Here is a 25,737-nt window from a genome sequence, read left to right as displayed (position 1 = left end):
TATGTTAAGAATCTAAGTGGCAACTCGCAGATATGTACTGAACTAGTGCAAAATAGCACAAAATATACTGAACCTACTGATATTGCCAACATCCTAGCAGATAGATTCAGTGCAAACTTCACCCCCTTTTACCTCCAAAAGGGCCCACAACAATACCGGAAAAGTGTAGTGTCCCAAATATCACAGACACACAGGTGAAAACAGCACTTTCAAAAGCCAAAAACACAGCGTCAGTGGGACCAGATGGTGTCCCAGGCTGCGTCTTGCACAAGCTACAGAACAAACTAACCCCCCCAACTAAACACGCTGTTCAACCTCAGCCTCTCCACAGGCTAGGTGCCCATAGAATGGCGCACAACGGTTATTCCTGTCCACAAAGGAGGGGCCACAACTGACCCTGGTAACTATCGCACCATAAGCCTGACTAGCCTGGTCTGCAAGGCTATGCAGCGCATCATCATGGAACTCATTAGCAAAGACATTGGGAACCTCCAAACACTTGACCCAACCCAGTTCGGCTTTGTTAAGGGCAGATCATGCCTACTAAACCTGGTTGACTTCTTCAAGACAGTCACCAAGGCCATAGACGAGGGAAAGGTGGTTCACACAGCCTACCTTGACCTCACCAAGGCTTTCGACACCATTCCCCACTTGGGTATTACAGAAAAACTCACCAGCCGGAACATAAACCCCTACGTCATGAGATGGGTTGCCAACTGGCTTACAGACAAAACTCACACGGTAAGAATAGTAGGCTTCAGGTCCGACTCTAAACCAGTCACAAGGCTCGGTCCTGGGACCCCTACTGTTCAGCATATACTTCTCGGAAGTACAGGCAAACACAGGAGGACTATGGCTAACCAAGTTCGCCGATGACTGCAAACTGGGAGCCATAATTAACTCTCTGAAAGGACCTTACTGAGACGGACACTTGGTGTCAAAGTCATGGCCTCAAGCTAAATGCCAAAAAATGCATAGTCATCCCGTTTGGGGAAAAAAAAAAACACCCACGAATTACCACATAAGTGGCAGCCCCCTTAATACAGAAGAGGTAGTAAGAGATCTGGGGTCCCAGGTAGATAGTAATCTCTCCTTTGTCAATCATATTGCATAAGTAGTTAGGAAATCCTTCTATGTGGCCCATCTAATTACTAAAGGGTTCGCATCTAGAAATAAAGAGGTCATAGTGCCCCTCTACTCGTCACTCATTTGGACCCATCATAGAGTATAATGCCCCATTTGGGATGTACCTCACAAGACACTTCCAACAGCTGTCAAGACCACAAAAGTACCTCACCAAGAGTATTACTGGCCTCAAACATATGTCCTATGCAGCCCAACTGAAAAATCTCCGGCTGTACTCAGTGGCATATCGCTTACTCAGAGGTGATCTCTGCCTGACTTACAAAGCCACGTCCAACAAAGAATTGATGGACATGCTCCACCTAAAGAAATCCAAGTTACTACGAGCCACGTGCTCTAGTGAGCTAAACCTCGCCACGCGCTCTAGTGAGCTAAACCTCACCACAACAATAAATAGAACATGCTGGAGGGATAGATTCCTGTCACAGAGACTCCTCATGCTTTGTAACAAAATTCCAAATTACATCAGGCAGAGCCCCTCACTAACACTCTTCAAGAGAAACCTTGACGAGTGGATGGATAACAGAAAATACACCCTGGGATCACTTCATTGGCTCTGTTTGACAGAGGATCAGTTAATTAATCAATGGGGTGGAGAAAGCCGGCACACTCTGGCTAGGCTTATAAATGCCCTCAGGCAGATAGCCTAGTACCTACCTATGAACCTTATCTTAGTGACTAAGAGATTGCATCACCTATGTATATATATCATCATAACAAAGTTGCTATTCCTTCTCGGATCAAGGCACATTCCACAAGGTCAGTGTCAACCTCTGTAGTTTTTCATGCAAGGGCTTCCATGGATGACATTTGTGCAGCAGCAACATGGGCCTCTTCTCATACCTTTATCACACATTACAAGTTGGACATGGTCTCAAGGGGAAGAGCTGCTTTTCTTTCAGTGGTACTCAGGAACATTCTTCTATAAGGCTTCCCAGGAAACAAGGTAGCTAGGGACTCTGTCCCACATGTAAGGAATGAATGAAGATTAACAACATCAGATAATGAAGTTATGTCTTACCATAACATTCCATCTGTGTTGTTCATCTTAATTCATTCATTACAATCCCTCCCACCTTCCCCCTCCTGAGACTCATGGAAGTTCATTTGTGGTCCTTTAATCCTGATAAGGAAGTTGCTCAAAGAAAGTCTCTGGTTTCTCTCTATAATCTGTCCTGTCTTCTAGGCAAACTCCATCTGAGGTAATGTGGAGAAGGGCACTATGGGAAAGACTTAGCTTGAGAGTGTCTGGCTGCTGTGGGCTTGGAAAAACGGCCAAGTCAGAACCGAGGATCAGCTCTGAACCCACATGAAATGAATGAATGAAGATGAACAGCACAGATGGAGCATTATGGTAAGACCTGACTTATTTTTCTGATTGTGCTGTGTAATGAAGTTTATGTCTTGGCTAAAAAGGTTCTGTAAGCTAGTCCACTTATCTAGTAACTAAATAAAATAATCTGTGCCCTTTTTGACCTAGATGATGTTTTATAAGGGTAGAATAGATCATTTTAATGTAACTGGAGGAGTTTGCTTGATATTGCAGTATGTAGTATTCATGATATCTGTGTGTCATAGTGTTCAACCAATAATATTGAGTGGCCATCTTGTTTTTCCAGAGGTCTAACACCAGCAATGGCAGATTCCCAGTTCTTAGAAAATGCAAAGAAACTTTCTATGTATGGCGTTGACTTGCATCATGCAAAGGTACTGATTCTTATTTTGCATTTAATATGTTGAATGCATTTGTGCTTGTATCTGTGTAAAACATGCTGTCTTTTTACAAGAATATTGGGGTCAACCTTTAAAAAAGAATATCATAGACAAAGGTAAAATAATTGGGGGGATAAAATCACTAAAACACAGACAGTTATTAAATATTACTCAGAACTCACTTAAAAGGTTAATAGAACAGCAGGTTTTTTATCTGTGTACATCTTATGAACATGTCCCATTCGATTCTCAGCGAAAGCGTCATCTGTCTGGAGACATGCGTGAATGGGCGTACCTTTGTTGAAGGTTGTGCGTCAGGGCTGGCAACTCGGCACGTAAAAATCTACTGCCAATCATTAGCGGACCGAAGTTTCGCTGTGGTGACCCCTAACCAGGAAAAGCCGAAAGACACAACAACAACAATATCTTATGAACAAGAAGTGTGAAAATCTATTGTCTGGCATTATTGACTGGTTCTCAGTGACGTACAACACATTCTAAAATTTTATGAGGGACAAATCAAAAATATGAGACAAAATTAGGGACATTTGAGAGGTAAAACACAACTGACATTATTTAAGCAATGTAAAAAGACTGAAAGACCATTTTGACTACTGTGCTGTGGTTTTATTTTAAAATACTAAATAGAGTGAAGAACAATGCAGATAGTTCAAGTTGTCTTTCTAAAATCACAGTATTTTTGGTACCTAGAAGTGACATTTGCAGGTTTATGTCATCATTTTTAAATAGAATTAATGTATTAATGCACAAGGTAAATTCCGATATATTTGCTGCCGCATTAAGTAAGTACATTTTGTAGTGGTTTGCCAAAAAAAAATAAAAAAAAACTGAAGCAAGCATTGAGCAGGATTTGGACTGTAAATGGGAAAGCACCAGTATAAGTAACTTTCTGCCGTGCAGAAGATGAATCATTACAGACAGATGTTAAGAATATCAGTAGCATATGGAGAAATGAGTGTGGCAGGCTTCTGATTTCCCTGCCCTCAAGTATGTGTTTGTATCTCACAATTTCCTTTTTGATTCTTTCTTTAGAATTCACTTTTGTTCATCACATTTAAAGGACCACTATGAGAAATGATGAAAGAACATATATATTTTTTATCTAGTCATGATTTTCTGCACCTCTCAAAGCTGTTTGCCACAAAATAAGTATTCATTCTTAATTTTATTTTTTTATATCCCTGTCTCCCCTCATGGAGACAGACATCCTGATGAGTGTTTTTTTCCCTTAATAGGCTAAATCAGTAACAAAATGCAGTATGACAGCCCTGAATGTGAGTAAAAGTAGCCCTACCCTTTGTTGTCATATTAGGCTTCTATCCACTTACAATGGGAAACCTGAAAAAAACTGCCAAGCTTAAGAGTCTGCAGATCAAGTGTCACTGACTGGTCTGCACTGATTTTTACAAATTTTGTTCCCACTAATGTACTACACATTCTCTGAAAAAAAGTTTGCAAAAGTGCCAAAAAATAACTGAGATAAAAGACTTTTTACAAAGACCACTTTTCTTAGTTGCTGTTCCTGACCATGTTACTCCTCCCATCTCCCCTCCTTCAAGGAGCCAAAATCTCATATTTCCAGCTTGATTAGGAGCAGCTGCGTAGTCAACTTTGCATAACAATAGACATCAAAGAAATCACAGCCTGGTGTGTCACTGAAAACTTTTCCTTTATATATGGTTCCTTACTCCTGAATTTTGACTAGCACTTTCTCATGAATTAGGAGATAAAACAATACACAAATAGTACTCCACAGTTTATGCCAATATAGCAATTTCTTTAAATTTGCTCAGCTATATATTTAGTTGTACAGTTTGTTGAAATGCAAACACCAGGATGTTCATCGTGGTTCACTGTTGCAGTCATTACTGTAGGGTTCTTCCTGCTGGCAGCAGCCCTCGATCGGCCAGAGTCCCAAAGTCTGGGTGCGACGTCGGCTGAGGTTGCTCCTTCCCTGACGTCAGCGCACCAGGGGTATAAAGGCCTCAGCCTATGCCATTTTCCTCAGTCTTTCTTGCCGCGCGGTGCCCGAAGCAAAGCAGTTCGCAAGTGCCGGTCGGCCGACTCTTGTTCACTTTGGTGATTTGTCTGAAGACAACTTCTTCCTAAAGCTAAGTACCCCGTTGGGGAAACTTTTTTTCTTGCTCCAGTCCGATGTCAGAAAAAGTTAATAATTGTATTTCTTGTTGGGAAGCAAATACCTCATAAGGATTTTCATTCATACTGTATTCCTTGCTTAGGCCCTGACCACGACGTAGCTAGTTGTAGGTTTTGTGCTAGATTTAACCAACGCACTATTAAGCGCAGGTACGATTTTGCCTTCCATTACTTTGGGAGAAGATTTAATTACAATATGTCGGATTCTTATCCGGCTGGAGCACACAAACAGCGCAAAGATAAAGACAGGCCTCCGAGGTCCAAAACGGACGACATTTCTTTACTAGAGCCAGTTGCCGGTTCGTCGGTCGTCAGTGAGGTGCTTTCGCAGCCCCTGTCGTCCGCCACATTTGAACCGTTCGCCTGTACCAACTCCCATGAGGAGCCGATGGGGCCTTCTGAATTTCAAGGGACCGGACCTTCGGATAATGCTCACTCAAATGGGTCCGGAGCCGCTGTGCAGGCACCGGCTTCTGAGGGGGTTTTCAGGCCTACACAGCTTCATGTTAAAATGGCTTCAGTTTTACAGTCAAAGACAAAGACTAAGGCTCCGGCAAAGACAAAGAGACAAGCACAGGCCTCTTCAGTTCAAGGCCCTAGACCTCAGGGACAGATGCTTAAAATGGCCGAAGACCTGTTAACTATGATCAGGGGTTCCCATCCCCCTCCTGCCAAAAGGCCTAGGCAAGAGCCACATTATGATTCATCAGATCAGGTTTCAATTTCTTCTACTTCTTCCTCTCAGCAGGGCTATTCCTTCCCTCCTTATGAGGATTCTGATGCTGAAGAATCCCTTCCTTCAGCTTACCCTCCTGAAGATAATTCTTTTGGGGAAACCTTGCATGACATGAGAGAGCATTTCCACTGGGAAGGGCAGGAATACTCTGAATCCAAGAGAAGGCTTAGAGATTTTTTTTCTTCTTCCCCAGCATAGGCCCCTGGCTATCCCCCCTGTCTTGGACATTGTGGATGATGTTTTTACAGAGTCTACTCTCTCTCCTGATTCTTTTCCTCCTGCTCCTGTCAAACTGGATAGGTATTATAGGGTTCCGGATTCTCACAAATTCCTTTTTAAAAATCCTTCAGCTGATCCAGAAACTATTTTGCAGGGCCCTAAGGGTGTTAAAGTGGCATCTGCTAAGAACCCTATTCCCTCTGACAGAGAATCCAGAGCCTTGGAAAGATGGGGCAAAAAAGTCTATACTTCCGCTACTTTGTCTATTAGAGCTTTGAATTGTCAATTTCATATGTTGACATATCAGCAGTACCTTTTGTCTGTGTTGAAATAAAAGATGTCAGCTGTTTCTGGTTGTACAGAAAATAAGGAGCTACAGGATTTATTGCATGCTATTGAGCAGGTGGGTAAACATATCCTGCACTGTGGTTTTGATTCTTTGGAGGCTTCTTGCAGGGCTGCAGCTACTGGCACAGTTATTAGAAGGCACGCTTGGTTAAGGGAGAAAAGTTTGCCAGATCAGGTTAAGGCAAAACTGTTGGATGCCCCTCTACAGCACAATGTTTTGCTTGGGGCCAAAGCCAAGGAGGTATTAAAGAAAATGGAAGACAAGGCCAAATCTATGCAGACGGTTAAAGATTTTCTACAGGTGCAACCTCCTAGGTTTAGCAAGAACTGGCCAGCTAAGCCTTGGTCCTTTCCGACCTCGGACAGACCCCAGAGAGGCAGATACCGGCGTTCCAGAAGTAGAGGACAGGCACAGACCTCTTTCAGACCCAGGCAGTGGAGTGCTCCCTCTCCCAAGGGTGGAGAAGATAGGTCACAACCTTACAGGAAACAGTCTTTATGACTCTCCCTTATTAGCTCCAGGGGCTCCTCTCCTGGAAGCACCTTTGGGAGGAAAAATTTCTCTTTTCCATCACAATTGGAGCAGCATAACCCAAGACAGATGGGTTCTGGACATAGTTTTAAGGGGTTACAAGTTTCATTTTCATACCTTGCCAAAACCAAATGGATGGCCAGACCTGCCAAAGCATCAGTGGGCAGAGGCCCAGAAGCAAGTTCAATCCCTCATGGCTATGAGGGCCATAGTATCGGTACCAAACACAGAAATAGGGCAAGGTTTTTATTCAAGACTTTTCCTGGTTCCCAGGAAGGAAAACACATGGAGACCAATCCTGGACCTTTCAGTACTAAACACCTTTCTGGACATACCAAAATTCAAAATGCTCACTCTGCAGCTGCTGCTGCCCATGTTGAGCAACAACGCTTGGATGGTGACTTTGGACTTGAATGAAGCTTACCTGCATATTCCTATAAGGCAGGAATGCAGAAGGTACCTTAGATTCAAAGCGGGCTCGAAACATTACCAGTTCTCTGCGCTGCCCTTTGGCTTATCTACTGCGCCCGGGGTCTTTACCAAGTGCCTGGCTCCAGTAATGGCATTTTGCAGACAGAAGGGAATTCAAATATACCCTTATCTGGACAATTGTCTCATTCATGCGGACAACAAGGAGACTTTACGTCAGCATCTGTTTTTTTGTGCAGCATCTTCTCAGGTGTCTAGGGTTTACAGTGAACCTAAAGAAATCAAACCTGGTACCCACTCAACAGATTACTTTCCTGGGTGCTCTTTTTAGCACTACAACCCAGATGGCTTACTTGACACCAGACAAAAAAGTGCAACTGGCTTTCTCTTTCAAAAACCTGGCTGCAGTCAGCTAACTGCAGGAAAAATTCTGCAGGCTTTGGGTTACATGACATCCTGCATTCTGCTAATACCATATGCAAGACTGCATATGAGGAAAATACAGTGGTACCTCAAGAGTGTATGGTCTCAGCATTGTCACAGTTTGGAAACCGTGATCACAATTTTGCCTTGCCTCCAGCGGGAATTTCTTTGGTGGGCCGAGGCCTGTCTCCAGAACAAGGGAAAGCCTTTCTGTCCCACTCCAGCCAATCAAGTGATAACGACGGATGCTTCAGACTATGCATGGGGAGCCCACATGCAAGGAAAATGTCTTCAGGGTGCTTGGACAGAGGGCCAAATGCACCTGCACATCAATTTGAAGAAAATGCTAGCTGTACAGAATGCTCTGACAGCTTTCAAGGATCTCATTCTACCAGGACAATTACTGATAGACAGACAACACTACAGTGATGTGGTACATAAACAAGCAGGGAGGCTCCCACTCTTACCCCCTGTGCAGACTGGCCATGACTCTGTGGAACACAGCACTGGCCTCCAATGTGGATTTACAAGCACAATTTCTGCCAGGAAAAGACAACTGTCTGGCAGACAGTCTAAGCAGAAATCTCTCAGATCCACATGAATGGATGTTGGATGTTCAGATATTCAGGATGATAACAGAGGCATGGGGTGCCCGGACATAGATCTCTTTGCATCCCCCCAAAACCACCAACTTCAAATGTTCTGCATGAGGACCTACCACGAATGGGCATGGAAAGTGGATGCTCTTTCATTCAGTTGGAAAAACCTCTCAGTGTATGCCTTTCCTCCATTGCCTCTTCTACCAAGGGTACTTCTGAAGATCAAACAGGACAAACCAAATATGATTCTTCTGGCTTCCAACTGGCCTCGACAATTCTGGTATTCAACCCTGATGAACTTGGCTCAGGGTCCGTCCTGGATTCTACCACAAATTCCACATCTACTTTCTCAACAAGACGGCCAGATCCTGCACAGTCATGTCAAAACACTGAATCTAGCAGCCTGGCAGATCCAGGGGCTATAAGCAATTCTACCCTTACCAAACAGGTAATGGGTGTAATTCTTGAGGCTAGAAGGCCCAGCACCAGGAAATCTTATGCAGGAAAATAGAAAAGATTTTGCATCTGGAATCAGGCCCAGAGTTTTGATACTACAGTTCCAAACATCCCTCTGATTTTACAATACCTAACAGAGATGTTGCATAAGGGCCTATCTTTTTCATCTATCAAAATACATGCCTCTGCTATTTCTGCACAATACAATACGGATCCCTCTATTTTTTTCTCATCTGTTACTTAAACAATATCTCAGGGGGGGCAAAGAATATTAGGCCCCCTAGAAGTGCTCCAGTTCCCACTTGGGATCTCAACTATGTTTTGGAAAAACTAACTCTGCCCCCTTTTGAACCTGCGGCTACCACAGATTTAAAGTTTTTATCTTGGAAAACTGCTCTTCTTTTAACAATAACCTCTGCCAGAAGGATCTCGGAATTACAAGCACTCATGTCTGTGGAACCCTTCATTATTTTTCATCAGGACAGGGTTTCCCTGAGGACTAACCCCACTTTTATGCCTAAGATGGTTTCTAAGGTAGCCTTGAATCAGACTATTCATTTACCTACCTTCTATACTAATCCTCAAAATGAAGAAGAGAGAATTTTGCATTCTTTAGACATACACAGACAGCTTCGCTTTTACCTGGACAGGACCAAGTTTTTTAGGAAAACTGACCAATTGTTTGTAGCCTATGCTGCTACATCACAGGGAAAAGCAATCACTAAACAAACTATTTCTAAGTGGATTGCCCACTGCATCAGATTCTGTTATTCTTATCATGGCAAACCAGTTCCTATTAACATTAAGACACATTCTACTAGAGCTGCTGCTACCTCAGCAGCCTTCCTCAGTGGAGTTCCTACCAAGGAAATCTTAGAAGCTGCTACTTGGAGTTCTGTGCATACCTTTCTAAGCACTACAACCTCCCTCTCTACTCTAAATCTAGGGCTGGCTTTGCCTCTGCAGTCCTGCAGGGCCTTGTGGCCGCCCCTTCTGTACCTTCTCCAGCCACCCTTTCTTAGCTTTGGGATTCAACCCTACAGTAATGACTGCAACAGTGAACCACGACGAACATAGTACAGTTGTGTACTCTTACCATAAATGTAGATGTTCGGGTGTGTTCACTGTTGCAGTCTGGGTTACCCTCCCTCCTATCCCCTCTTTTGCTGTTTCTATGAGTACTGTCTGTGTTTCCTTTACACTATTCTTCCTCTGAGGTATATTTGCTGATGATGTTTAGATATGTTTTACTTTGATGCATGCTTATTCTTCTGTCTAAGCTATTGGCCTGCTATTTTTGCGCACCTGACATCTGCGGCAAGAAAAACTGAGGAAAATGGCGTTGGCTGACTGAGGCCTTTATACCCCTGGCGCTGACGTCAGGGAAGGAGCAACCTCGGCCAACGTCGGACCCAGACTTTGGGACTCTGGCCAGTTGAGGGCTGTTGCCAGCAGGAAGAACCCTACAGTAATGACTGCAACCGTGAACACACTCGAACATCTACATTTATAGTAAGAGTACACAACTTTACTTTCTTAGTGTTGCACTCACTCAGGGAACCTTGACTAGCACTGACAGACATGTGCTGATCTAGATTTGTAATGTTTCTCTATATGGTGTAATCTGAATACTGTGTCTTGATGAATGTAAAAAAAAACAAAATAAATAATAAAGAATTAAACTAACTCTTTATATATTTGGATATGTATATACAGATACACTAACATATATATCAAATAAAATTAATTTTCAGACAAACTGTATTACTAGTATTCTAACCTCTCAAAATGCCCAGAACCAAGAATAAATGCTAACACCTGCTCAGACCCAGAGGTCACAGCCAATCTACTAGTGGATTCATGTTTCTCATTTATCACACCCCTGTATCCTAACATTCCTAGATCCAACAAACTTTGATGCAGACTGTCACAAAGTCTCCCAAAACAAGTTCACAAAGCACTATGCAAAGCCAGAACACTGCTTTTCAAGGGCCAGTTAACATAACCAGGTTGCCTAATGGCCAACCCGAAACAGGACATGTCAAAACCTCTTCAGTGGCTACCCAGTATTACCCCCAAAACAAGCTATGTACAAAAGGAATAGAGGACATAATCAGTCATCACTCTCCACAAGGTCTGGCCATGAAATGACCCCAGTAAATGTAAATTCACAAGTCTGAAGAGCCTAATCTGTAAGGTTATGCAAAGGATGTTTCTGGAAATAGTAAACTAGGACATATTCAACAAACCCTTTTTAGATCAGAGTACATGTTGTACCTGGACAGCCTCTGTAGATAGAGAGCACGTGCATATAAGTAACTGAGCATGTGCAGGATCAGTGCCATTTTGTACAGTCAGCCAGAGTGAGTGCAGGCTTGAGTAGAGATGCACATGTGTGTGTGTCTGAAAGAATGAATCAGTTAGTAAGCTTATTTAGTTCAAAGTACGTTCCAGTTACCGCTCCTGTTGTGTTTCCATACAGTAAATGACTTGAACCCATCTCAGTTCCTCAGTGTCTCAGCAGAATACAAGAGACATGCGACACCCTTAACTGAAGCCAATTCTGTTTTTTTTTTCAAGGGCAAATCCTACCATCTTAACTGCTTGACTTGGTCAAGCAGGTTACTGATGGATGACAAAAAGGCATTACACCCAAGATATCTAAATCTCGTTAAGGCATGCGGTAAGTCTCCACACTGAGTTATTCCTAATAGACTTTCTTAGCTAAATGGCAATCCCCATATTACCTGATGGATTTATTTATTAAATCTAATTTGTTTAACATTTGATGTTAAGTTGTCAATCTCACCTTCATTCTTGCTGGATGGGTTCGGAGCCGATCCTCGGCTCCAACTCGGCCAATGCTAAAGCTCGAGAGCTAATTCCACCGGCTCGAGGCTTCCCTATATCCCACAATGCTAGGCGGTAACTACTCAGATCTCGTTTACTGCTTAGCTGACGAGGTGCTTCTTCTGCCGGCTCTGGCAGGTTAGTAAGTTTTCTTGTTTAGAAACTTCTATTTCAACCCCTATTTTTTTCCTTTTAGCATTTTTATTTATAGTATTTCATTAGTTTAAATTGGGTCCCCCTCTAGTGTCAGGAATCCCTTTTTATTCCCTTCTTAACTTAGGCCTTTGGCCCTTTCCCTCTCCTTCCCCTGTCCTTCAGTGTGACTGGATTTTTATTTTGCTTAAGGGTGTGTTTGTGTGTTGTGTTTGTGTTTTTACACTGAGTTTAGCATGTCTAAAGACTCCAAGGTCTCAGGCTTCAAGAAGTGTGATTCGTGCTGTCAGAAAATGTCTCTGACAGACTGTCACACTTCTTGTGTATATTGTCTGGGACCTTTGCACCTGCAGGACTCATGTGCTGTGTGCCATGCATTCAGCCCTAGAGCCTGCAGGAACGCAAAAATAAATTGATATTACGTGGCTTGTTAAAGCCTGAAGGCCCAGTCTGTGTCGGGGAAGCCTTCTAAGACTTCCAGACCGTCAGCTCCAGTTTCAGAGCCGTCCCCTGGAAGCATTAAATCGGCTTCGACATCGGCATCGGCTGGCTGGAGCCGATGTTTCAAAATCTCATACCATCACCTCGGCTCCGGCTGGAGGCAAGGTTGACAAGACTCAGTCGGCTCCGATAGGCTTATCGGAGCCACCTGCTGAGAAGAGGTCTAGGTCCCCTTCCATCGGCTCCATCCATTCGGCGCCGGGATCTCCTCTTCTATCAGAACGAAGACATAGGTCTCATTCCTCTCGGTCCTCCAGGCTGTCCGACCATGATTTACAAAGGGTGGTGAGTAGACTTCTGAAGTCCGAGGCACTGGCCCAAATGCTGCATAGCCCTACTCATCAGTCAGCGGCTATTTCCATCCCTGATTTTATTCCTCCTCCGACTCCTTTGAGTTCGGAGCCGGGGCTCATCGGAGCCGTGGCTGTCTGTGCTTTGGAGCCGATACCTTCCATTTCGGCTCCGTCGTCTGCTCCGATTTCCTCATTGGAGGGATCTCGGCGCTGGGCTTCCCTCGTCGGCTCCGAGGGGGCGAGTGGCATCGGACCCTTGTTCGACCCCGTTCTCCCTCTCGGAGCGTCGGCGCTGGTGAGTTCGGCTCCGACATCGACCTTGGAGCCGTCCCTGTCGCTGCCGGGGGGGGTCCTTGTCTCCTCGGAGTGGGGATCTCCGGCCTTGCCTGATAGGGGCGCCTTGGAGGTCATGCGGAGTGTGCTAGACCCAGTGTCTACCCCACAGTCGGCTCCGTCAGCTCCTCCCTCTTCAGTGCCTGCGGTGATTTCTACCCATCCCCTTGTTTCAGACCGCAGAGAGCCAGCTCCTCAGGTTTCCCCATTGGGAATTTCCTCCTCTTCCGAGGTCTCTCCTGATCTGGTAGGAGAACCCCCTCGGAAGAGACAGTGCAAGAGGAAGCACATTGACTCCCCTGAGTCTATCACCTCTGACACTGACTTGGAGGAATCTGAAGGTTCCCCTCGGTCCCTCTCTGAGGATGTCTCCTTTGCTGACATCCTTGAAATCCTGAAACAGAGGGGGAACTGGCCCGCCCTTAACCCTTCACAGGATGAGTCAGTTTACCTTGAGGCGTTTGGCTCTCGCCCTTCAACCTCCTGGGTATCCCCTCCCTTTGACCCTCTTATGGAAGTGGTGGCAAGGAAGGCTTTGACGGCCCCTGATTCAGTGGAACCTACCCTAAGGAGGGCATCAAAATTTATTACTGCCCCTAAGGAGAAAGAGTTTCTATCAAAAGGTGTCTCTGTTGATGCCATGGTGGTGGCTGCAGCCACTAAGAAGGAGTTAGCCGATCCTTCGGTACCTGTCCATCCTCCTAATAAGGAGTCTAGGACCATGGACAGGTACGGTAAGTGGATGTTTTCGTCAGCGACCTTTTCAATGCGGTTGCTGAACTACTTGTGTCACTTCACCCATCTCCAGAGAGATTCGCTCAAATATATGGGTGAGGCTATACAGGATCCAACAGCTGAGGGGTTCCAAGACAAAATGAACTCTCAGTTGGCAACCCTGAATTAGATTGTTAACTCCTCCATGCAGCTTATCTCATATGCTGCTGATGGGGCGAGTAGGGCCGCAGGCACAGGTGTAGCTTTACGACGTCACGCCTGGATGCGGCTTTGCAGTTTTGTGGACCCTTTCAAGGCGTCCTTCACCAATTCCCCCTTTGATGGCTCAACATTGTTTGGTCCTCAGGTGAAGGATACATTGACTAGGTGCGAGGTGGAAGGTAAGACTCTCTCTGCCGTGGGAGTCCGTTTTTCTACCCCTTCAAGACCTTATCTGAAGGGTCAGAGGGGGAGGAAAAATGTGGTTCCGCAAGCCTCGGGGAGTCTCATCTGACGCACAAGGTCGATTCCCCTCTAGAGGCAGAGGGGGGAATAGCAATAGACGCCGCCCTAGAGGCAGAGGAGGTCCGCAAAACCTGTGTAGCAGAGAAACTTTCTCTGATAAACCCTTTCAGCATCCCTGAGGAGCTGCCCGGCTGTCCACCTTCGGAGGCAGTTGGGGGAAGATTATCACTGTACCCAAAAGCCTGGCTTTCCCTCAACCAAGACAAATGGGTACAGTCAATCATATCCGTGGGTTACAAAATTCCCTTTATTCACATCCCTTCCCAACCCAAAGGATCCCTTCCAGACGTTCCACCCAGTCTGAGGGAACAAGCAGCACTAGAAATATCAAAGCTGCTATCAAAAAGAGCTATCCAGTCAGTCCCAGCAGACCAGCAAGGATCCGGAATCTACTCCAAATTCTTTTTGGTACCAAAAAAAACAGGGGACTGGAGACCTATACTGGATCTCAGCAAGTTAAACAATTATATCAAAAAAACAAAATTCCGGATGGTCACGCAGTCCATTCTACCCTTCTTGGGTCAGGACAATTGGATGTGCTCGATAGACCTTCAGGATGCTTACTACCATATCAAAATGCACAGACGCTCCAGGAGGTTTCTCCGCTTCAGGCTGGGAGCCAGTCACTACCAGTTCAGAACCCTGCCCTTTGGTCTCACTACAGCCCCCCAAGTGTTTACCAAATGCATGGCAGTGGTCGCAGCTCACTTGAGACGTCAAGGATTCCAGGTGTTTCCATATTTAGACGACTGGCTCCTTACCGCCACCACCAGACATGAACTGCTTCTAGCCAGAGACTTCACCATCCAAACTTGCCAAGCTCTAGGCATCTCAATAAATTTAGAAAAATCTGCCTTGTCGCCTTGTCAATCTATTACCTTTATAGGCGCCACCTTAGACACACTCAATCTTTCCGCCAGACTTACAGAGCAAAGAGTGTTAGATATCCGCAAACAAGTTTACCTTCTATTACAACGCAACAAGGTCAAAGCCAGGGTAGTCTTAAAGGTATTATGACTCATGGCAGCTACTATCACCCTTCTCCCCTTAGCTCGTTTCCACATGAGGATCCTCCAATGGATGCTGTTTACTCAATGGTCCTTCCAACAGCTCCCGATGTCTCACATCATTTTAATAACTCAATCATGCAAGAATCACCTGTCGTGGTGGATCACATCACCTCAAGTTCTCCAAGGCAGACCTTTCATTCCTCCCCCCCAGTCGCCACGGTGACAACAGACACCTCCCTGATCGGGTGGGGAGGGGGCATTATCAGGGCAGGACAGTCCAGGGCACGTGGCAACCTTTCGAGTGCCACTTGCACATAAATGTCTTAGAGATGAGAGCAGTGCTTTTAATGTTGCAAGCCCTTCGGGACTCTCTTCCCACGGGGACTGTTGCAATTCAGACGGACAACATGTCCGTAGTGTGGTACATCAACAAACAGGGCGGAACCAGATCCTACCCCTTATGTCGAGAGGCACTCAGACTTTGGCAGTGGGCGATTTCTTCTCAGCGTTTTCTGATAGCAACGCACATTCCCAGGAAGTCCAACGTGATTGCGGACAGGTTGAGCAGGGCCATTCTCATGCCCCACGAGTGGTCTCTGAAGAAATCGGTGCTGGAAGAAGTCTTCCAAAGATGGGGCCAGCCTTCTGCGATCTTTTTGCTACTCCCCAAAACAGCAAGTGTCACGACTTCTTCACTCTCTTCCCGCTACCAGGCCACCCCACCAGAGACGCTCTAGTCCACGATTGTCCCCGGGGACTTCTGTATGCTTTTCCCCCTTTTCCACTGATATCTCAATTAATTCAGAAAGCTATCGCCTTGAGAGTTACAATGATCCTCATTGCCCCTTTCTGGCCTTGACAGATATGGTTTCCGTTCCTCCATCATTACCTGTTGGAGCAGTCTTGGCATCTGGACCCGGTGCCAGATCTGTTGACCCACCAGTCGGGCCAGCTGCACCACTCCCTTCATTGTCTCAACCTCACAGCGTGGTTTCTCCATTTCCTACCCTAGCCAGGCTTCCCTTAATCTCTCATTAGGTCCAGAACATCCTGATAACCTCTCACAAATCTTCTACCAGGAAGATTTATAATAGTAAGTGGAAACGTTTTTCCTTCTGGGCAGCATCAAAAAATATAGACACCTTCACTGCACCTATCCAGTCTATCCTAGACTTTCTGGCAGAGCTCTTCCATTTAGGCTCTTCTTCATCTACCATTAGAGTACACCTAGCTGCTATATCTAATTTTCATGTAGGAGTCTCAGACTCCAGTATCATGTCCCATAAGCTCTGCAAAGCCTTTTTAAGAGGTATTTTTCTACTCAAGCCCCCAATCAAAGATCCCCCACCTCAATGGGTCTTGAATTTGGTTCTGGCATCCTTGATCCCCCCTCTTCGAACCAGCGGCTTCATGCCCTCTTAAGCTGCTCTCATGGAAAACACTTTTTTTATTAGCCATAACTTCAGCTAGAAGGGTATCTGAACTTCATGCTCTGTGCAGTCGTCCTCCTTACTTAGTTTTCCACAAAGATAGGGTGTCCCTCCAGACTGATCCGCCCTTCTTACCTAAAGTTTCCTCTGAGACAAATCTGAACCAAATGATTGATCTCCCCGTCTTCTTCCCTGACTATTCCAACAGGTCGGAACAAAAGTTACATTTTCTAGATGTTCACCGCCAACTTAGATATTATTTAAACAGGACTAAACAGATCAGGAAATCTGATCAGCTTTTCCTGTCTTATGCGGAAGGGAAATTGGGCCTTCCAGTTACTAAGGTGTCCCTTTCAAGATGGCTTACCTCTATAATTACCTTCATCTATGAAATCAGACATCAAAAACTGCCTTCAAGACCTAGAGCTCATTTAACTAGGGCATTAGCTACATGTGTAGCTTTTCAGGACAGGCTGCCAATAGATTCCATTTGTGCAGCAGCCACTTGGGCTTCTCCTCATACCTTCATTTTACATTACAAATTGGATATGGCCTCCAGAAACCGTGCCAACTTTGGTTCCACTGTTCTCAAGAGTCTGTTCCGATAGGCCACCCGGAATAAGGTGCTAGGGACGCGGTCCCATCCAGCAAGAATGAAGGTGAGATTGAGAACTTAACATTAAGAAGTTATGTACCTACCATAAAGTTCCATGTTAGTTGTCGTCTTCTCACCTTCCTTCTTGCGTCCCACTCTCCTTCCCCCTAGCCTGGACAGACCGATAGGAAATTTTGGGATCTTCCTTTGGAGTTTCCTTCCCACATGTTCTACCACCTCTATTCCCCCTTTTATGTTTGTGGTAGCTTACATTCAGGTTTATATAGAGGTGGGTTCTTTTTTCTCCATACTGTGGAGACCAGAACTGCTTGGTTTAGCTATCAAACGAGATCTGAGTAGTTACCGCCTAGCATTGTGGGATATAGGGGAGCCTCGAGTCGGTGGAATTAGCTCTCGAGTTTTAGTATTGGCCGAGTTGGAGCCGAGGATCGGCTCCGAGCCCATCCAGCAAGAAAGAAGGCGAGAAGAAGACAACTAAAATGGAACATTTATAGTAGGTACATAACTTCTTATTTACCAAGATAGGCTGATTTGGAGTGAACCAATTTTCAGCCCAGGCCCGGGAAGAAATGCTCCAGATGCATGTCTGTTACGTGGGAGAAAACCAGAGAACCCGGAGAAAACCCATGTAAATGCAGGGAGGACATGCAGACTCCACACAGAAGGCACCCCAGCCAAGAATCAAACCGGAGAACCTCTTGCTGTGAGGCGACAATGTTGACTGCTGCATCACTACGCCAAATTTAAATTTAGAAATCAAGACATTGGGGTGGGTTTCTCCATCTCCTCCAAAAAAACTTGTCACCAGCGTTGTACTGCAGGGTGCAAAAATTGGGGTACTTGTCTTTGGCATTTATCAGAGGTCAATTAAATTGTTAAGGGGGTTTTGACTCTCACAGTTTGCTTATAACTGTATACTAAGGTCGATTACTGACTCTCCAGTGGACACCATGATCCTCCAAGAGGCTATTTTGAATAAAAATTGCTACTGGCAAAACCTTAAACTTAAAAAACTCAAGAGTTCCAGTCTCAAGCTTCTGAGTTGCTGACAAGTAGGAAATCCAGCACCACAGCCATAAATAAATCAATGCATATTACATTTCCATGTTAAGTATGCCAGTCATACTAGTCCAGTACTTTTTTAATGGCAAAATTGATATAATGTGTAATACCACAGGAGTCAAAATGGTGTATTGCAACAAAGCAGTTCTGCAAGGTTAACTATCCAATGAGAAATGGGTAATGCTCCAAAGCCAGGGTCCTATCTAATAGTCTGTTTTATTTTTTTTATTTGATAACCAAGTAAGTGAACTGGTTCTTCATGGATTATTTTTTCAGCCATGACCTGGACCACAGCAGCAAGGGTTAAGTGCAAAATAGAACATTTGGTGTGGATGATCAACCAGCATGTTTTTTAGGAGGAAAATTGAGTACTCAGAGATGGACAAGACCATGCAGAGCTCAGTGCAGACAGTGACAGAAGGTCAGGTCTGTACCCCACCCCATGCAGCCATGAGGCAGAGACCATAATAATAACACACCATAGTGCTTCGTGGAACAGGAGCTTATGGTCCAGGTACAACAGTATAGGACACAAAGCAAGTCCCATTAATTATAGCTATGTATCTCATAGGTTCATACTAGGCTATCTGCCCTAGGGCATTTATAAGCCTAGCCAGAGTGTGTTTGGCTTTCGCCACCCATTTTAAATTAATTTTGCTATGCCCTTTTTTGAGGTTAGTATACTGTGCCTCTGTCTAACAGTGACACAGAAGTGATACCCGGGGTAAACCTACGATCTCCCATCCACTCATCAAGATTCCTCTTGAAGAGAGTCAATGAGGGACTCTGCCTAACCTGGACTGGGATTTTATTCTAGAGTGAAGGGATCCTCTGGGTTATGAATCTGTCCCTCCAGCATGTCCTATTTATTTCAGTGCTGAGGTTCAAGTCTCTCGAGCGTAGCTCGATGGGATTTGGATTTTCTGAGGTGCAGCATGTCCATTAATTCCAGGTTGGACATGGCTTTATACGTCAGGCACAGATCGCCTCTGAGCAGGCGGTATGCCACTGAGTAGAGCTGGAATTTCTTTAACCGGGCAGCATATGGCATCTGTTTGAGCCCTTTGATCCTCTTGGTGAGGTACTTTTGGGGTCTTTCTAGTTGCTGCCGGTGTCTGGTAAGGTACATCCCAAAAGGGGCATTGTACTCAATTATGGGCCTGATGAGGGATGAGTAAAGAGGCACGATGACCTCCCCTGATCTAGATGTGAATCCCTTCATGATTAGGTGGGCTATATAAAATGTTTTTCTAACCACTTTGGCCACGTGGTTGTCAAATGAGAGATTGCTATCAACTTGAGTCCCCAGGTCCCTAATTACTTCTTCTGTACTTAATGGATTACCACCTATGTGGTAATTTGTGGGCACTTTGTTTTTGCCAAAGGGGATGACTGTACACTTTTTGGCGTTTAGCTTGAGACCGTGGCTCTGGCACCAGTTGTCTGTTTCTTTGAGGCCCTTTTGGAGGATGCTTGTGTCGGCTGGAGTGTCAATTATGGCGCCCAGTTTGCAGTCATCTACAAACTTGGTCAGCCACAGTCCTTCCGTGTTGGCCTGTACCTCCGAGAAATATATACCGAACAAGAGAGGTCCCAGGACTGAGCCTTGTGGGATGCCACTTGTAACTGGTTTGGAGTCTGACATGGCTCCAGCAATTCTAACCATGTGGGTTCTGTCCTTGAGCCAGTTTGCAACCCATCTAGTGACATAGGGGTTTATATTTAAGCTGGTGAGCTTATCTATAATGCCCAAGTGGGGTATTGTATCGAAGGCTTTTGCGAGGTCCAGGTAGGCTGTGTGGACCACCTTGCCCTCGTCAATGGCCTTGGTGACTGTTTCAAAGAAATCAACCTGGTTTAAGAGGCAGGATCTGCCCTTAACAAAGCCGAACTGGGTAGGATCCAGTGTCTGTAGGTCCCCAATATCTTTATTTATGAGGTCCATGATGATCCTTTCCATAGCTTTGCAGACCAAGCTAGTCAGGCTTATGGGGCGATAGTTTCCAGGATCCGTTGAGGCACCACCTTTGTGGAGAGGGACCACTGTTGCTGTACGCCACTCTTTGGGTTCATATCCTGTAGTAAGGCTGAGATTGAACAGTAGTTTTATGTTTGGGTTTAGCTCTTCTTGGAATTCATGTAGGACGCAGCCTGTTTACATTTTTTTCTCATTAAGGTGATATAAATCTGTGTAGACTCACTAATTCTATTTTTTCTACATGTTACAAAATGGTGCCATAAATGGCATACATTAGAGGTGAACATCTAGGTATATAACAGGCACAGCACCATATTCTCTGAAATTAAATGTAACATTGACATTAGACAAAGTTTAATACGTTAGTACTAGGCTATCTACCCTTGTGGGCCATTTTTAAGCCTAGTCAAATTTCCCATAATTAATTATGGTGCGGTTTCAAGGAATAAAAAAAAAAAAAAAACTTAAGGCACCTTTATATAAATCAGTAGAAAAGACTAATATTGAAGGCGGATCTACAGACTTTAGAAAGAGTTCAATGTACATGTATCAAGGCATCTCTTACATTTCGTCAACCTGCACTATGTATGCCTGATACATGTTTTACATAAGCAATAGAAGCTACCTATCTCTATGTACTTTCCTATTTAGCAACATATGGATAGCTATTCTTTGCCTACTGAATTAATTGTTCTCCTGATTTAACAGCCTGTGCATCTCAACACTGTACCTATGTAAGCACATTGTTGACTGTCCCATCTCTGAACCAAATTCCTCTTCATAGAAAATGACCCACATCACGTGTACAAGAAAAACATTTCTTTTGGTCCTACTTCTCCATCCATCCATCCACAACTCCTTTTTCCCATTTTTTACACATGGGGTCGGGGTATCAGTTTAACAGTAACAATCATCTAGAGTCAAGGTTCACACTGCAGGGTGGCTAGTCCTGTTGCAGCTGTTCTTCCATACCACACACTCACACTCACACCTATTGCTAATATATGGAGTGTACAATCCACCTACTGCAAGCCTTTGAAAAGTGAAAGGAAATCGGAGCACTTGGAGGAAACCCACAAACACAGGAAGAACATGCAGACTTCAAAAAGAATGTTTCCCAGCTGAGAACTGAACCAGCGAGCCTGTTATTATGAGGCAAGAATGCTAACTGTTGCTTACTAATCACAAAAAATGCTGTGATGCTGTCTCTCTTCCGGACCAGTGACAGGAAATATGAAAGTTAAGTTCAGAAGAAGAGTTACCCATCCTGATTTTCAAGAGGCCTTAGGAGTGGTCAGCATGACTGACTGCATAGTGCAGTAATTTCTGGTGAAGACTGACAGTGCTGACACAGATGACTCAACTAACCCTAAACAAAAGTCTGCACAACACATTTACCAGCCCCCTCACCTCCGCACTTGTACTGCAGTAGTGACATTTATACAACAGTCAGGTTTGGGGTTAATCTGTTATCACAGCTATTAATAAAAAATAACTTGCATACTGCAGATCTGCACATGTATCTTTTTTGCCACCTCCAACCTTCTCCCATTATGTCCAACCTTCTGCACTACAATTTCCTTTATGAATCTCACCATTTGGGGGGTCAAAATCTAACTGCAAGCAGATTATTGCATTTCTAGACAAGCTACTACCCCTTAGATTGCTTAAATTTTAACTAGTGTCATAACTGAGAATTCATTATGTCATATGAAAAGGGTTTGAGAATGTCCACTGCATAATCAGTACAACTGAAACTGGAATCATAACAGCAGTATACATATGTTTCTGTGGGACATCACCATAAGACCCAATGTTACAGTCATGGAAGGCAGATGGTAATCAGAAGCATACTCAAAAGCTGCAAGGGCTAAGGGCATATCTCCACAACACATAGGGCTGTCAACCACCCCACAATTTTCAATACTTGATTGGATCCAGTACAAGGAAGGACAGAACCAGAGATTATTCCAGTAATCGACATGTGCAAGACAAGTAATCAATCATGGATGGGATGCCACTTCTTCCTAGCACAGAACCAGAGCTTATTCCAGTAATCGACATGTGCAAGACAAGAAATAAATCCTGGATGGGATGCCACTTCTTCATAGCACTTATGTACACTTAGCCACACATACCTAGGGTAGCTCAGGACATTTCCAACAGATAGCCACGTAGAGAACCTCTTCAGAAACAGGACAGTGACAGGCATACATTGCACCAAAAGCAGCACCAGTAAGGAACCAATCAGGAGAGCCAAGCGTTTTCAAGCAGTAAAGCCATCTACTTCACAACCTTACAGCTGAAACTGCAAAAACTGATGTACTTAACACTGTCATTTGTGACATTTATTGATCTGAAAGAGTGGCAACTTGAAAAGCAGGAGTGCTATGGCTGTAACGACAACTTGCCTAACACTCTCAGGAAAAAAAAGACACATGCAAATGTATTTAATGTCAGTGTCATACTATAACTGAAAAGTCTACACTCACAATATATGCAGCTTTGCACCCTGGAACTTCAATTATCATGGGGTTCCATTGGACACATATAGGTGGTACACTAATGTAGGAATGATGCATGCTGGGAGCACATTGCAGAGCCTGCTACGGTGCAAGTAAAACATCAGCCTGCTTATAAAAAGTAACAGTACATACCCATTTTCACTCATTTTCTTGACCAGTCCTAAAGCACTCCCACTAACCAGCCAAGTAGCAGCTATGAAAATAGCATTCCCTCAAATGCGTACATTATTCCAATTGAGGGTCTCTTTCAATCAAGGCACTGTTAGCAGTTCCACCTTTGGTATGGTTGCTTGTATAAGAGCTACTGTACCATGAAGTAAGAAACACAAGAATACTCTACACTTTCCACAGATTTTAGAGCAGTTGATACTTTTGTTGCCTTTGTTTTGTAAGCATCAGGAAATCCAGTACTTTTTAAGAAAGTGCAGCCACATTCTGTTCTATAAAATCAAATGTTTCAATAAACAAACCTGTCCCATAATGGATATATGAAAACAGGGGCATGTCACCAGATAACCTCATCCTACCTGCATGTACCCAAAAAGGCAAAGAAGGTATTAGTTGTAGTTTAGCCAACAAGGTGACTACGCACTAGTGACCCTGAGGATGTCTGGATTGAGGTACATCATAGAAGCTGTTGGTTAAGGGTTATCCAACTCTATTCAAGAAGGCATAAATAAATGAAAAATGCATTTTTGTAACTGAAGTAGTGGAAGGCCATGAAAATAATACTAACAAACAGTGGTGTATGTCTGTGGGGCATTATTATGAATTGAAGTGTTTTGAGCTTCTGCAAATACATACGCAAAATAGTAGGTAATGGTTCACATTTTTTAATAAAAAACAAGTAATTTTAAACAAATATTTGAATGCAGTGATGAAGCACTTAACGCAAGCAGGAGCAATAGGAGGGGAACGTTCAATGTGAGAACTGTACCCAGTGTCGGTACATTGCGACTGGTTCCTCCTGTAATGTTTTTACATGTACAAGAAGTCTGGGTTAATCAGGGTATTTTGATTGTAATATAAGCCTACTTATAAAAAATAACAGTATACAATCATTTTCACTCACTTTCTCAACCAGTCCTAAAGCACAAACAGCAACTGTTCACACTGATGTTACGTTCCCTTGTCAACAATAAGGTCTCAAATAAGGTCTCCCCACATTGTCTATTCTTTCAATGGCCGTTTCCCACAAGTATGGTAAAGCGAGCAGTATGTCATAACTAAATTTTGCTCTTGCATAGTAAGCACAATTTCACACACAGTTCACAACCTCTCACATCACTATGTATGTTAGGTCTTTACCCCACAAGGGAACAGCAACATCGCCATGCCACAATCCTTTAGTAATATCAGGCCTGTTACACGTGTTACTTTTCCCATGTCTACCAGCTTTTCAGGCTTTTTCTGTATTTGTCCCTGAATCACCTGCAATTCTGCAGCCATATAACCTTTCAATGGTATGTTCTCTCTAAACATTCCACAGTTCTTGTACTAAGAGGTTGAAAGGTATGTTCAGCAGTTCCCAAAAGTTTTCTTTTTCTTTTCTTTTTTAAGAAAAAAACTCGACAAAAACACAAAAAATAATTGCAACATTCATTAGCTCACCACCACTAATCACCTTGCAAATAAATCAGTTTAACAGAGCACAAAACCCCATGCTTGACTAATGCATAATTTCAGTGCATTTCAAGTTAGCCACCAATACCACTACTCAATTTGCTTTGAAATGTCCTGTAAATTAAATCTGTTGCAAGACATCCAAACCTCACCCAAGAAAGCAAGCAAGATTCAGAAATAATCTCAGATCCTTCAGATATTTTAGTGCAATATGTACCAGATTAAAAGCAAAGAAAACATTAAAACACACCTGCAAAACCCCATAGTAATAGCATGATCCTGTAGCAAAACAAAGACATGCAGCAACATATGATTCTAGAAAAAGTTCCTGTGTTTTGTAAGCACATGGGGAGGCGTGTTTAAGGGTGAAATTAAAAATACTAAAGAAGGCTTATTTAATTATACAGTGGGCGTTTCTTGGGCGAGAAGAGGAGGGCATGTTCTTCTACATTCTACTAAGATCTGTGGTCCTAATAATGATGGGCGACTTGTCGGAGACTGATTCAAGCTCAAGAGTAAAATTTATGGGGGGGGTCAGTGACAGAGAAGAACTGATGTACCATTTCCCGTAGTTGTCCTTTAAAAGTAGATGCACGTGTATTCCATTCTTTTATCAGCAGAAAATGAGACAGGCTAATAAGGAAGTCAGTCTTAATTATGACTGGTGCACTCTCAGCATGACTTAAATGCTATTTCATCATTCATGTGTGATAAAAAAAATCACCTTTTAAACAGTAGTGCTTTACATAAACATGCCCTTACTTGTTGGCAAAAAAAAAAAAAAAAAAAAACAGTCCGCAAAGTTCTCAGAGGGAGTGAAGAATTAATAAAAACTATTTAATCCCAGTAATAAAAAAATAAAAAAGTAAGCGGTTTTCTTAGTCACTTAAAAAGATCTTAGACTTCATCAGACTTAGTAATACTAAACACATAATCAACCTTGTGTAGTGAATCTTAATCATGTGACACCACATAACTTTTTTTCTTTTTCAGTAGTTAATACTGGTGTTCAGACCTTTACCTTTAGTGGAATTGAGGTTAAATAGCCTCTCTAATCCACCGTTACACTCTGTGTTGACAGTTTATGAAAGAAGTTGTGAAAAAGAGATTGGGAGTTACTTAAAAGGACAAGTTGTAAGCTTTACGATTTACTTAAAAGTGGACAAGAAAACGCTATTTAATTTATTAAGAGATTGTAGTGTGCATATTATGAAAGCAAATAAAGGGAGTGCTACAGTTTTGATGGTGTCAGAATGTTGTATAGAAAAATCCACAAGTTGTTGCTTGATGAAGCATTTTATATTAACACCAGCAAATATGAGGTTTTTAAAAAATATGGATTTTTCGA

The 25,737-nt window shown here is 43.6% G+C and overlaps 1 protein-coding gene across 21 annotated transcripts in view; it reads left to right on the top strand.

The window, feature by feature from the left end:
- EPB41L2 (erythrocyte membrane protein band 4.1 like 2) overlaps positions 1-25,737 on the top strand; it is a 2,741,769-nt gene that overhangs the window by 1,875,173 nt on the left and 840,859 nt on the right. For all 21 annotated transcript variants that reach the window (XM_044064528.1, XM_044064527.1, XM_044064516.1 and 18 more), the window contains one exon: positions 2,763-2,850. In XM_044064528.1, the coding sequence (XP_043920463.1) occupies positions 2,763-2,850 (88 nt within the window). The remainder of the gene's footprint in view (positions 1-2,762; positions 2,851-25,737) is intronic.

The sequence above is a fragment of the Protopterus annectens genome, chromosome 1.part0 (assembly GCF_019279795.1).
Source record: "Protopterus annectens isolate FY-2018-M chromosome 1.part0, PAN1.0, whole genome shotgun sequence".
Taxonomy (NCBI): Eukaryota; Metazoa; Chordata; order Ceratodontiformes; family Protopteridae; genus Protopterus; species Protopterus annectens.
This window is presented reverse-complemented; position numbering and strand designations above follow the sequence as displayed.